A 14616-nucleotide genomic window follows, 5' to 3' on the forward strand; every position below is an offset into this window, starting at 1 on the left:
CAGGGCATGATTTCAGGGAACAGTTTCTGGAGCTATATACATTGTACAATGTATATGTCCAAGTGGAATCGGTGATTCTTCCGGTAGAGATCCCACATCTTATTCAATGGATTGACTAGAAATTCAGGATTTTTAAATGTGAGACCATGATAACACATTCCTAGTCTCGTGATGGGAATCTCTGTCGACAAACACTCTGATCAGGTTTTCTACTGGCAGAATCAGCAGTACTGCCAGATTGGAATCTCTACCATGACAAATATATTGCCACACACAGGTATATGTTTTTAAAAAATTCCCCGCTGGGGCGCATAGGCTTCATACACGTACACAGACTCTGACAAAGTTGATCCCTAATGCCATTAAAATCATTGCAAGCTTGCACGTCTTTTATAAATGCTACAAACCGTTCGAAATGCTCAAACTGTTCTATATGGTACAGTTTGATTGTCACAAATTGATTTTTAAATGGAACATGGTTCTAAAGTTATAAATTGATCTGGACGTTACAAACTGTTCCTAAGTGTTTCATTTTTTTCTTCTAAATGTTACAAACCATTTTAATTGTTACAAATTGCTCTGAATGCTACAAACTGTTCTAATTGGTGCAAGTCTCTTTCTACATATTATACCATTCTGAATGCTACAAACTTATGTAAATAATACAAATTATATATGCTAACTATTGCAAAGTGTTTTGATTGATTAAAATAATCTAGGATAGACAGATAGTTTCACCAATTGTTTTGTACGCAGTCCTCATTAGCTTAAATGGTCATAAAACATCCATTTTCCTCAGCCTCGACCTTTCTTGATTCAATGCAGTTTTGAATGATCTACATCACAATAACTAGTTCTCGTCAGTGGAAAACCTCACAATAGGAATCGCAATGATCAATCCAAACACATACAGGAAGAGACAGAGACGGTCCAGGACCTTAGCGAGCTGGCCGTAGTCCGTCTTCACAGCCTCATCTTCCGTTGCCTTGGTGGTTTGGGGTTGGCCCGAGGCAGCAAAGGACTCCACGGCATCACTAAGATTATTGACGGAATCCTTGAGAGACAGCAGGACTTCAAGAAGGTGTCTTGGCTCAGTTTCACTTGGTTTACTAATAGAAATAGGACAACATAGGAAATGAAGTTCATAATGAAAAATGCCAAATTTGAAGAAAAAGCAAACACAAGCTGGACATGAATGGCTAATGTTCATGTACATGTGTGCACACAAAAGCAGAGATGTCAGCATATAAGATACTTAGAATATACTGAAGTCGCTATGATGGTTCATCTTGTCAATCCCAAAGCAACTGCAGTAGACGAAGTGAACTTTTGACTTAATGGCTTTGATTATGGAAACAACAGGCTGCAGGAAGAGCAGGTTCATAGAGACTACTTTTTGGATCTACTGGGGCAGCTGGAAACGGCCAACTGAACTCCATGTCAAATTAACTCCTCTGGCATTTTATCTGTCTGTTTGGCCAATTTCAACTCTAGCCTGGTGGAGGCTAGGTGGCGACACACTCAAGTAGTAGACTTATTATCATATGAAACTATCTTTCCTGTAGCGCCCCGATGGCGATAAAACTTACCTGTCCTTTCCCTTCATGCCTTCCATCATCTCAAAGTCGTCCACTTTCAGGACAGTATGACCATGTTTCCTCTGGGTCAGGTCCCCCAGGAACACGAGGCGAGCGACATACCGGAGAAACACCTTCTTCACTAGGGGTGGGAGGTTTTTGTCCTGCATGCATGTGGAACAAAACTCAGCCTAAAAGCGGGTATTATCTCACTGAAGCTGCGGCACGTTGGTGGCATCGCTGCGTCCTAAATTGGATTTGTGTTACCGTAATGACTTTATTTATAAAGGAAATATCATTCAAAACGTACAAGTGTGACTAAAAAGACAACAAAACACACAAAGCGTAAAAGTTTTCTTTTCTATCGATGAAATTCGTTAAGCGCTCTGTCAAATCGGTCGCAGCGAGGTTGTCAACGTGCAGCGGGTCCAGTGAGATACCCGCTTAACTAAATATGTAAATATACGACTATGTACATCGTGTTCGTTGTTACACGTATTTCGTTTTTTATCAAAATCGCCTTTATTACTTGCGTATAGTTACATACTATAATACTACAATTAAAGCATAGCAAATATTATGATTCTTGTTAAATGATTGAAAACTTTCGGGGTCCCGACCCGAGATGTATATGGTGACGTAAGGCGTGAGCGGTTACCTCATTAAAAAAAAGTAATATACTGCATCTTTCGCGTCGCTCTCTCGGTGGTATATTTGACGTTAACATCATTATCATATAGCCGATTCCAACTAACACAGACATGCATGACAGGCACAAACCATGGCTGTTGCGATTGGCCTCATCAATATCAAATGCGGTATCCTGATTGGTCTATCGATTGAGGCTATGTGATAATGTAATCAAGAGACTCACGCTTGAGCTGACCCTGATGATCATTACGGTGACGATCAAGAAGAACCCCATCATGCACATGTACACAATGATCAGGATGGCTAAGATGGAGATACGTATTTTAAGTTCTTCTCATCATTGATACAAAGTGTTGACGTAGGCCATGGCTTCGCATTTTAGTTTTCGTAACTATTGCATTACCCTGCCAAAAGTGGCTGGATATTTCAAACGATTTATCTAACATGCAAGAGTATACTATTAGGCAATTTGGCAGTTTTGATATTATCAAAAGAGCGACCATAGATATTCTTTGCATTCTTTCTGAGCGTAGACAAGGCAACTCTCTCACCTACAACAGGCATAGAGCCCTTGGCCGGCAGGACGTCCGTGATGAAAACCAGAGATACCACCATGGACAACAAAATCGTCATCCCGAAGGAAAGACGGTCTCCCTATCAAAAACAATTGATCATTGATTGTTATTGATATCACCCAGGAATGTTTTCTTGATTCAGAGAGAGTCAGAAATACAGAAAATTTGCATCACAACTTGGATTCTATTTTGAATTTTCATCACTCAGATATCAGATCGATTTTTTTTATGTCCGTCGTTAGAGATCGACCGAAAACAGGGCTAGGGTCGGCAGCTTTTTACTAGGGTCGGTCGAGTCACCGGAACCACAACATTTTTTCCTATGCCCGCCCTCCTCCAGCAGGGTTAAATCGATCGGCATCAAGCCTCCCAGCATCAACCCTGCTCTTCTGACCCAAGGTTTTAACTATTGGTGACGTTCCTGGCAGTTGCTCTTTAAATAATTAGCCTTATTTGGCAAAAACAGCCGTTAGCTGCTCATAAATAATTAATGCAGAGCGATTCAACCTTGTCAATCGGCAGCACGAAGGTGATGCACATGAGCAGGGTGAGAATGATGGCGGGGAACAGCGTGGTGCAGAGATGAAACGTCGGGATGCGGTCAAACTTCATGATGATGCAGCCCTTCTTCTCGGTCACGTTAATCTATTAGAAGGAGGAGTTGTTAAAAGGAATCTGTAAATAGGAAGACCTGATACTTGCAACCTTGCATGGATGATTACAACTTTGCATGGATGATTACCATTTAGCAAATAAACTCAGCTGAGACATGTAGCTACACTTTTTATTATCATATATATAATGGCGTCGCGGTGGCGTCGCGGTAGCGTCGCGGTGGCGCAGTGGCAGAGTGTTTGGCCCAGAACCAAGAGGTCCTGGATTCCGATCCGGGGTCCTCTGATTTGTGCCGTTGACGTTGTGCCCTTGGAAAAGGCATTTCACGTGACACGACTTTCCTCAACTCACTCAGGTGAAAATGAGTACCAAAAGAGCCACACCTCGAGCACATAAAAGAACCCACCAATCTAGATATATCGAAAAGAGTAGGGGTCATTTCCGGTGTGAGCGGATCACATAAATCTGTCCGGATATGCAGCTTGGACTCTTCAGTACAAACCTGAGCAATTGTACAAATCAATAGCAAACACATACCGTCCATCGTGCGTTCCACTGATTTGCCTTGTCGACATCCCCCTCTCCACATGCCTTGAAACCTTTGATGTTGGATTGGGGCTCAGCAACAAATATTTCCTCACTGCTTATGTTACAGTAAAACCTTTCCCCAGTTCTTCCTCCCAGACACACCGGACACTCCATGGAATCAAAGGGAAAGAGAGCCGGCTCTGTAGATAAAAGAGGCATCTTAGTAGTTGAGACACCTGCTTTAGTGTTTTTAGTGGGTTTTTTTTCAAACGTCTTGCTTCATTCGATACTTAAATATACAGAAATAGTTATTCACATTCAGGCATGTTGTTATTGACAACTTACTGAGGTTGCAAGTTGTCGTTACGAGATCAATGATATCCCATGTCACTAGCCCATCACTGGTGACTGTCACGGGGGCATCGGGGAAGTCGCCAAACCTGGCGTCGCCACTGCAACAATCGACATACATGTAGTTACCGTCAGTGAGGTTTGGGGCCTTCATCATTATCAAAGATGGTCGCCAACGGTAAAAAAAGTGACGTGACGAGTCTGACGAATGTTTCCCAAATGATATCTTTAAGTCGTAGTCTTGGTGGAACAAGGAGGTTCATAGAGCAGCTATTAGTAGGAATAATAAATATGTGTCTCTAGTGAGAAATAGAATATATTTACTTTCGTTGAAGATAGACTTTTGGTATCCATACATCCGTCGTTTCCATAACAAGCTCAGAGAGGTCACCGTACTTATAAGGGATCCAGGACAGGCGGCTGTCCATCCATTGCTAGAACAAAGAAAAACAGCAATCCTAATACATGTTTAAACGCTTTCTTGACTACCTGAGAGGACTTCAGATCATACACCACGTCACATTTGGAACACATAATTGCACTTTCATAAATCTTTAATACCTCTATTAAAGACACTTTTTCAGATTAGGAACCACCAAAATACTCACCAGTCTGAAGGAGATCGATGCAAACATGTTCTCATTTTTTTCGTCCTAAAACAAACAAAGACGGTTCAGACAGACTATAGTTGAAAGCAACGCCAACTAGAAATCATATTGAGTAAAGGATTTTAAAACCAACACTCACGGCTATAAGTTAAAAGCTACACACACACACACACACATACATACACACTATAGCCCAAAACCATACCCCCATTTTTTATGTGGTAATGATACTACTTACAGCGTCGATTATCTCCTCCAAGTTAGCTCGAAAGACGACACTGACCTCGTGGCTATGGGGTGCCAGTTTCCTGGAATAACTTCCCGAAGCAAGCAGTGCATTTTGAAGCCGCAACCTCTGGTTCACTGGATAAAGGGTTGAGGGACATGACAAAGGTGAACTAGTTTATTTGATAACACTCTTTGAAGTACATCATTGTAGCACTAGTCAGAGCTAAATTACAGATGTACACTACGTACTAGAACCACAATTATGTAATTATGTTAAAAACTCGGCTGAATGCCTATGGTAATATCATAATCTAAAAGACAGTCACTCACCGACACACTGTAATTCTGTCGTACTCCATGTTCCATCTCCGGTGCATGATATCCACATGACCTCAATGGTGTAGCCTTTATCACAGCGGATGAAAACTTTTTCTCCTGTCTTGTAGAAATTTTGAACTGGACTTCTGCTTCCCGATCTCACAACAGGGGGAGGTCCGCAACCGCGTTCTGGCAAGAGGGGAGAATAAGCTGCTTCACCGTTTGAACGGCGCATGTTCAGTGCGATGCATTGTGGGTGATGTGTCACAGATGAAGGCCTCTACCCATGCAAATCACCCACAATGCATCACGCTGCACATGCGCGACCAAACTGTGAAATAGCTATTGTATGTAAATGTTTGTAAAGCTATTCTGTCAAATTTACTTGTGAGGATTGCTCTGATGTGACAAGGAAGCTGTCTTTCAGAAATACCCTTTTTTTGTTATAACGGTACCTCAATACCGAGAACATAGTAGAAACCCCCTACCACCGCAAGGCTTCAAACCACACGTCTCAGGTAAGTGTGGGTGTCCATCCATCGTGTCCATTGTCACAACACAGAAGGGTTCTGAAAAATAGTCTGCAAAAGGAAGACAGACACACAAAAAAAGTTGTCACTTTTGGTCTAACCATAATGCATTTGCAAAGGATAAAACGAGATGTCTTATCTACTTAATATGTGGATATAGAAGTTTCGGAAAGATCGAAGCATATATACGGACCGACCTGGCGACAAATTCCGACAGTAGTTCTCCCGTAGATCAGCCCAATCGAAGAACGTGTACCTTGACCCCAGCGCCTCGGTCCAATTATGGCACGTCTTTCCCCCTTCCACCGGTAGAGTCCCCGTGCCTCTGTAGTTTACTCCATTACCGTAATAGCAATCTGTGCAGCGGTTAAAATGCCAATATGTATGTTGATATTTCTTCTTTGTTGGTACGCGTACGCGTGCTCTACATTCATACCCGGGCCGCGATATCCTTCGATACGGTTGTTCGGACAGGTCCGTATTTTACGATACAGCCAGGGCTCCCCTAGTTCGATTCGAACGATTCGAACTCGCTTCGAACTCGATGTCGAAAATGCGAATACCGGATTCGGACGTTGGTATCGTTGTTGTTACCATTTTTTTGCTCGAAGACACAAAACTCTCAACTTCTGGCGTATTTCACATTGAAATGTTTTTTTTTTCCGGGTGGTTATGACATAAACACGGTGCACTCCGCATCACCCTTGTTCCCGGCCATACCGCGGGTCGGATCGCCTGACGCCGTGACGGCCGAAGAATCCGACCGACGGGCGAGACGGTACCTCGGGTGATACGGAATACACCGTGTTGTATGCACCGACTTGCACATGCCTACAGCACCGAATATTGAAGGTCCTATACAGACCTACACAGACTACAAGGTATAAAATCTGCTTCACTTGTTGCTACTAAAAGTGTTCCAACTTAAGTTAACAAGTTTCAATGAGTAATCGAGTTTTGACCTTGGGGAGATCTCAAGTTGACGCATCTAGTGGGAGGAAGACTCTCGCAGGCGATGGCCTCAAATAAAGACCCGTTGATGACTCTTGATGAACAGGAAGATCGTACCTCCCAGCACCATGACTGACAGGGCAGCCCATCCTGCCTAATGTGATTTTGCCGAGGAAATAAGGTTTATCTGTAATATTTCATATCGGTGCGTCAAAAAAATCAAAGTCGGGCACTACCTTGGTTTCAGACGATTCATCCCCCCCCCCAAAGACCAAAGGCTTAACCTCAAATATGTTTTTCTTATGACACGGACCACAGTTTATACGGCTTTTTCTTCGTAGAATGCTACTAAAGTGGTAGTTGGTGATACATTACAAGTACAGTCAGTGAACAGATAAAGTCATATTACCTTCGGAATCCTGCAATCAGTAGTGAACAGGGAAAGGGTCGGATCTGCGGATGACAGGACGTGTTGGCCGTCTTCATCTCCTGCCATTGCCGTGAAGCCAAAATCTCCTCAACACTTCTGTGGCCGTAAAAGTTGGGGATAGTTACCGAGGAGAAGTCCAGGTTTGGGTCTTTGCAATGGGCCTTAAACTCAGGAGGGGTGGGTTGGGATATGTCAGGAAGCATTCCTGAAGAATGATACAAAGAAGAACGATCAAGCCACCTCCTTCGAAGATACAATGGTTGGCAGAAGGTTAGTTAGATGGATGTGATCCAGTGGAAAGGTATCTATGTTTACCTTCACAGATATGGGAACCATAATGTTTTTGCTACGTTTCTTCTTCCGTTCCAAACCGTTGAATATAAGGTTGACGACTTGAACCGGTTACTGCATGTAGTAAAGTAGCAGACGCCCTGTGGTGTTCGATTACATGATATAGCGACCAGCATTACAGAGTTGGACCGGCTGGTCATCATATATATCAATGTGTTTCAGTAAGAATAAACAGAGCAGCAGTTTGTAAGGCTAGATCATCTGAAGGTAACCATTATGTATTTGCCTGCAAATTTGACCATTCTAGTATCAGTGTCCGTCTGATGTGATAGTATATCATAGGATATCATATCATATCATATTGAATAGGCACCTATGTATGTTGTAACATCAATAGGACAAGCCCGATTTTCTTGACACCCATTACCAGCTACTTGACATAATCTTACCTGTCACTGCATCACCGGTCGCTGTATACACCTGTACTTCACACAGAGACAGGTAGTCCTCCCGGCCGATCAGCTGAACAGACACCCACCTCCCTGAGATGGGCTCGGCACACCGCACGTCGATGGTCTGCCCATCCGACGGAGTTGCCGAGTAGATGCTCCCGCATGGTGTGTTTTCACGGATCTCCTCAAATAGACCGACTCGTACCATGAAATTTCGCAGTCGCTCTCCTGTAAAAATGTGTATTATATCTGACATTATACATTTAGGCTCAACAGAAATGGAATTTAGGCTAAACAGAAGTGCCATTCATCATTGAAAACATCAAAGTCCGGCCAGGATTGCTAATATTGTTGGAACATACACACATGTATGTATGTAGTACTTTACTGTCGGCATGTAAGTGAACGGGAATCAATATGGCAGGTCTGCACTTTTTACAATTGATGGAATAAGAATACGCGCATAAAGTCAAGCACATTAATGATATAAAGTGACATATACTTAGGGTTATCTCAAATTGAGAAGGTTCAGATGACTAACCGATAGCTAGAACAAATTCAGATAAGAATTTTCTCTGAATTATGTACGGAAATAACGTTGAAAATGTTTGTATGTAGTTTTTTTACTCTTCTCACCACAGCAGTCCCCGCGGTTGATGACTGTCACCTGACCGATGACGTAAGTGTCTCCAAGATCAACCTTCCACCACGGCTCGTACTCCAGGCCCGTATGCGTGCATTCCTGTCGAGGGTACAGAATGGTTCCTGTGTTCCCGTCCACAGCTCGTTCCGCGGGATATTCCGATCGAAGCAAACTGCTCTGTGAAGCCCGTTTGTGCAGCGCAACATTTATCTCTGCTGTAAATACAACGTCTGTTACTTACGACTCTTCAAATCCAAGAAAAATACATGTTTCAAAGCAAAGACCTCCATGGTAAGAAAATAGTCAATGGTTAGTTGTGTCAACTTGTCGCATGTTACCATGGCGTAGTTTATGTCTTTCAGGGGGTTTTGCGATTTATTTTCATGATATAATGAAAGCGGAAAGGTTGAGTGTGGGCCAATATATTTTGAGTCACATGGATCCCATATTATTGTTAACTATGTAAATATCATGCAGATGTTCCAAAGGAGAAATTTGGTCCAGGTTCCTTTCACATTTGAAGGTGATTGGCCCCACCAAATTTGAGAATCATGCGCGATTGTCCATGTAGCTCTGTATAACCACTATTTAATCAGACCAAAAGTGCATCTCAACATGCATATTAAAACAAACCATGGATAGATAAAGTGTATCACCTGAAAGCGCTCCCGTGCTGTGGTTTGCCCAGTATCTTGCAGAGAATCCAGAAAATGTCGCAGAAGAGTCTGATATGAAAACTACTGACATATTATTGGAACTGGATTCTATCTCTGGTGGCATTGCGTTCCCGCAGAACTTTCCTAAAGAAGTTAAAGAAGACATTTAATGCCATCCTGACTAATGCCGACTGAAGCTGCGGCACGTTAACACGTTGGCGACTTCGCTGTGGCTGAGCGATTTGACATTGCGCGTGCGCTCAACGAATTTCATCGAAAAAAAACGATTTTTTTTACGCTGTGTGTATTTTTCCATTCTAATTATACTTGAACATTTTGCATTATTTTCCCATCATGATGAATTATGTAAAGTCAAAGCTAACACAAATCCAATTTAAGACGCAATGAGACCTCTAGCGTGCCGCAGTCCAGTGAGATACCTGCTTAAGGCATCTTCAATTTCCTGTTTGTGCTTCCAATGGTTGTAAAAGCTCGTGATCCCACACTACACACACTTGTATTAGGTAGATTAGCCTTATAGAACTGTAGGTAAGTACCAGTAGATGCCACTCTTGTATTAGGTAGATTAGCCTTATAGAACTGTAGGTAAGTACCAGTAGATGCCATACTTTGTTCCTTGTACAATTGCTGTGCAATAACGTTATATATGATATATGAATAAACAGGGCCGTGATACTGGGCAAGGAATTTATTCTGAATTTGAATTAAAGAGTAAACTGAAAGTGCATTTAATTTACCTTTTACATTATTGATACCGTCGTACACAGCGACATAATCCCAGACACAGTCCGGTTCCTCTTCCAGCTCAAAATGGTCGAACTCCAAGTGGACCACATTATCGCCTGGGAGGCTGTGGTTAACGGCAACCCTCCACGTTATACTCATGTCATCTGCAATGAAAAGAGTGATGATTTGATCAGTCTACTGCGTTTGCCGATTGTTTAGAACGAAGACGACATAAACCACAGGAGCACGCATAATAAGTGACAGTATGTTGTCCATCGTTGCAGAAAAAAAAAATACGGTGCTATATCCTCCGACCTCAATGATTTAAGTAGTTTAAGATGACAGGCTTTCATTTTTACAATATCATCAAGTCCTGGCCACAATTTCTGGTGGAACAAATGTTGCGAAAGGAAGGAGGATTTTTCAATTTCAATATGTCTTCCAACCAAAATTCTTTCATAGTCGATCACTTACTCATACCAACACAACCACTAAGAAAGTTAAGCCTAAGAAGAAGAAGAAGAAGAAGAAGAAGAAGAAGAAGAAACGTATTTCTGCAACATTTTCTACGGTGGTATCAGATTACAAAATGTCCCTACTTGGGTACGGATTGTCTGGATACCCAGGACTGCTGATCCGGCGTTTTTCACGGTCGGCCAGTAGGAGGATGACCTGACCTGACTGGGCTGTGGCGCTCTCTGTGGCGCCCTCTGTCGGTCGCGTCGAAGTTGTATTTTGCTGGCCGCAAACAAAGGCGACTGAAGCAAGTAGGATCACAAAGAGCGCGACAATACGTCGCCTATCCATTCTCTCTGGCCTACAAAAAAGACAAAACAAAATCGAATGGTGGAGAATATGATTATTAGAAATGTTTCTAATAAACAGCGTTACCGCTGATCAGGCAAATTCAATGGAAGGCAAGAGTTCTTCAAAGTTGAATGTCTTTTCACTTGCATTATATAATATCCTTGCGCAACAGGTCATCAACCTATTCAAGGTTTCAGGACTGAAAGAGGGCGTCGAACCAGTCCATGAACAATGTGTGATCAAGCATGCCCAGTGGCATGCTTTTCATTAAATGCATGCATGCATGAATTATAATGACCTTTTTTTTCAGATCAACGTAGTTGTTTGACCTTCCACACGCTGGGATCACCGAATTACGACAATCAGTTCAGTTCAGTTCATCATCTGTGAGGTAACACCATTGTCTTCACAATGTCCCTGCCGAGCATAACAGAGCACATCAATTATCAAAATCTATTCATAACTTGCGTCAAGGCATCAACAAAATATAAGAGTCATATCAAGTAAAATCGTTTTTTGTCGTTGTTATTACCCTCACTAAGAATGCTTAACACATTGTAGTTGAAAATAAGAAGTAGGAGCACTAACTGTTCCCAAATAGGCAGGTTTCAGGTTCAGGTGTTCCCTGATGAAATACTCAGTACTAGTATTTCACGAAATGAATTCTGAATACGCAATACACAGTATTTCATCAGGAAAGACGCGTACGGCAGCAAGAAAGCCGGACAGTTGGTCGAGGTGAAACTTTTACGGTTCACTACAAGAAATAATCGTCCCGCGAAAAGCTGGTAGGTTATGCACTTTGACAGGAGGGCGTCAATGCTGGTAGTGATGGTATTTCAATAGCAGAGACTGGAATGTTTTAACGATGTCACGGTTTAGAACTACGTTGAAGCACATTCGTTCCACATATTCATTCCAACCACCACAGTGAGTAAGATATGACTTCTATTACTTTTTAAATTTAGAATTAGTGCCAGTGTTCCGTAACTCTAAAGCGCCGGTACACTGTCAGCGACCCTCGGCCGGCGAATTTGTTGATCTCCAGAAGGTCGCCAAATGTCGCGCCGAGAGCGCTTTTCGCCTGAATATCCACCCTGTTACATGGAGAGCATGAAAGCCTTTGTCCACTCCCCGTAAAAAGTTATTCTAGTCTTTTCAAACAGTTAGCAGCCATGCTTTCTAGTATGAAAAAAGGTGTAATATCTTTCTACGTAGAATGGCAACCCTTCCTTAGATATATAGAATTTGTACAAGGAATCTGTTCCTACCTGTTAGGCACACATTAGACAGCAATGTTAGAGATATCTCAGTGCTGATCTGCCACGGAATCACTCAAGCATGCGTGAAATGAAGTCTAACCTGTATGTTCACAGATTAAGCTTATTGTGAGTCAAACAATTGGAGTGTCAAAGATTCACCTCTAACATGGGGGTAGCGATAAATAACCATCATTATGGTTTGTTTTTAAAGGGAAGCTAAACTTAAAATTGAAAACCTATTGTACTATGCTAAACATAACCCAAAGTCAAGTTCTCACTTGTTTTAGATAAGACCATGTTGATTTGATTATATGGATGACCTCCGCGCGCATCAATTTTGTTCTTTTTTCAAATAAAGAAAAGTTCTCCACCAATCGTACAAAACAGCTGCAAAATACCAACTGTATACCATGAATTGCAAAATGATATTTCAGGAAACGGATAGTGATATGTCGTAGTAAGCAAAGAAAATTCAAAAGTCAAAGAAGAGGATGTAAAATAAAAACAAAAGAAGATTGTAAACCCATATTGTTCGGTAGACCATACTCTTTTTGCCATTTTTTTTTTCATTTGCACACTGGCATCAGTTTTGGGAGAGGATGTCATTCGTATAGACACACCAACATGAACTGAGTACGTCATAGTTCAGGGCTCTCCCACCGTTTGAAATTCGCGCCCTCCTAACGGCTACTCGACTGACTGATTGAATTTTGTGACGTCAGGAATTAAGCGGCATGTCCCAATCAGTTCTGATAACGTTATATATGAATAGGGCTTTTCGAGCTGGCTTTCCCGAGGATGGATTAATTTGAGTAATTTCTCTCGATTAAGACCCTGTTCACACGGTAAAATCTACGCGAATCAATTCGCCTAAAGGGCCAATTGTTGTTTTCTACGTCACTGATTGAGATGAAAGGCTTAACAGAGGAATGTTTTGTCAAGGACCTGGCCGTTGGCGACCTTCTGACATGTTGTTTTGGCCACGGCAAGTATATCTTATGAATGGCACTGATTGATTCGCATAGATTTTGCCAAGTGTGAGCAGGGCATAAGGAAACCACAATTGGTCTTTGCATTCAACAACACTTAATGAAAGTAATACTTTCGCAGTCCTTTACAGTACGTGTACATTGGTTAGAGCTAAGATGCCCTAGTGTCAGTTTCAAGGCCAATCACCCTCCAGACTTTCACCAAGGGACTGACTAGAATGTTTCATCTCTTTGGAATAGAGGAATTTTTACCTTCGCCAAGAAGGTTATGTTTTGCCAAGCGTGTGTCTATGTGTGTGCGTAATGAACACGATAACTCGAGAATGCCTGGGCGGATTGTCGTGATATTTAGTATGACGGTAGGTCTTGATAAAACCTCGAAATGATTATATTTTTGGCCCCCTAATTTTCATGATTAATGAGGACATTTTATAAATCCGCTATGTTGCATGATAAGACTCTCAAACATGTGGCACCTAACACCTGTTAGTTGACACACTGGGGCAAATATTCCGCTGCTGGCAGGACCTGCCCCCAGGGGCCCTACAGCTAGTGGATAGCACCTAGGGGAAAACACAAATGGATAGCTAGAACCTGTATACAACTTGTTTTGATAGCTAAAGTGATGCTTGACATAATAAATGGTAATTATGCAAATCAGAAACTTCCGAAAATAATTTCATCAGGTTGGTAGAATATAGGATATAGGAGGTTCTTTGTACACAACCAGGTACAGTTCTCACCTGCTGACGTTTCGGTGTCTATCAGACACCTTCTTCAGAGCTTCTGACTGGAGTGCTGTTTCTCACCGCTATAAGTAGCCGATGTAGGTGGCGCTTTTGCGGTGAGAACACTGTCCCAAATGCGGCTGAGTTTGTATGCCCCCTCGTCTCGGTTCAGCACTCCAGTCAGAAGCTCTGAAGAAGGTGTCTGATAGACACCGAAACGTCAGCAGGTGAGAACTGTACCTGGTTGTGTACAAAGAACCTCCTATATCCTAAATCAGAAACTTGTTTGCATACTCAACTAGGACATCTTATTAACTATCTGCATTACATGATAGGACTATTGAAAATGTAACATTATGTTCCTGAGAAATAGAGGAAATTGATAGATAAAAGTTATGGAAATGAAGACCAGATTTACATAATCAATGAGGAAATATTATAAATCCATATTGGTAAATAACTAGAATTATTTCATACTTGTGGCATTTGAAACTTATGTGAAGGTGAACATGGTTGAATATTGATTATGCAAACGAGTGCCTAATTTGCATAGTTGATTAGAAAATGCTAGAATAGCCTTCTTTGTTAAGATAACGCTGTCATACTTAAGACAGCTTCTGCTATTTTGGTGGAGAAGATGATCATCTGATTTAATCGACGCAAATGATGACCTTATATG

At 41.9% G+C, this 14616-nt stretch overlaps 1 protein-coding gene across 3 annotated transcripts; it reads right to left on the reverse strand.

Moving 5' to 3' along the window:
• Positions 1–357: 357 nt before the first annotated feature.
• Positions 358–12302, reverse strand: LOC136439169 (uncharacterized). Of its 3 annotated transcripts, none has more exons than XM_066434420.1 (22): positions 12230–12302; positions 11257–11375; positions 10751–10968; positions 10163–10315; positions 9405–9548; positions 8742–8960; positions 8103–8333; positions 7342–7567; positions 6944–7086; positions 6179–6337; positions 5940–6032; positions 5464–5640; positions 5144–5268; positions 4906–4950; positions 4622–4731; positions 4292–4398; positions 3956–4146; positions 3311–3448; positions 2780–2882; positions 2452–2531; positions 1590–1741; positions 358–1109 (listed from the first exon to the last, which is right to left on the reverse strand). In XM_066434420.1, exons 3-22 carry the CDS (start codon positions 10956–10958, stop codon positions 851–853), a joined length of 3063 nt encoding a protein of 1020 aa, XP_066290517.1. In that variant the 5' UTR covers positions 10959–10968; positions 11257–11375; positions 12230–12302; the 3' UTR covers positions 358–850. The 3 variants fall into 3 exon arrangements, with proteins under 3 accessions (XP_066290517.1, XP_066290515.1, XP_066290516.1); XM_066434418.1 differs by having other exon boundaries at positions 8742–8963; XM_066434419.1 differs by lacking the exon at positions 11257–11375 and having other exon boundaries at positions 8742–8963; positions 12230–12293.
• Positions 12303–14616: the final 2314 nt, after the last annotated feature.

Source organism: Branchiostoma lanceolatum, chromosome 7 (assembly GCF_035083965.1).
Source record: "Branchiostoma lanceolatum isolate klBraLanc5 chromosome 7, klBraLanc5.hap2, whole genome shotgun sequence".
Lineage (NCBI taxonomy): Eukaryota > Metazoa > Chordata > Leptocardii > Amphioxiformes > Branchiostomatidae > Branchiostoma > Branchiostoma lanceolatum.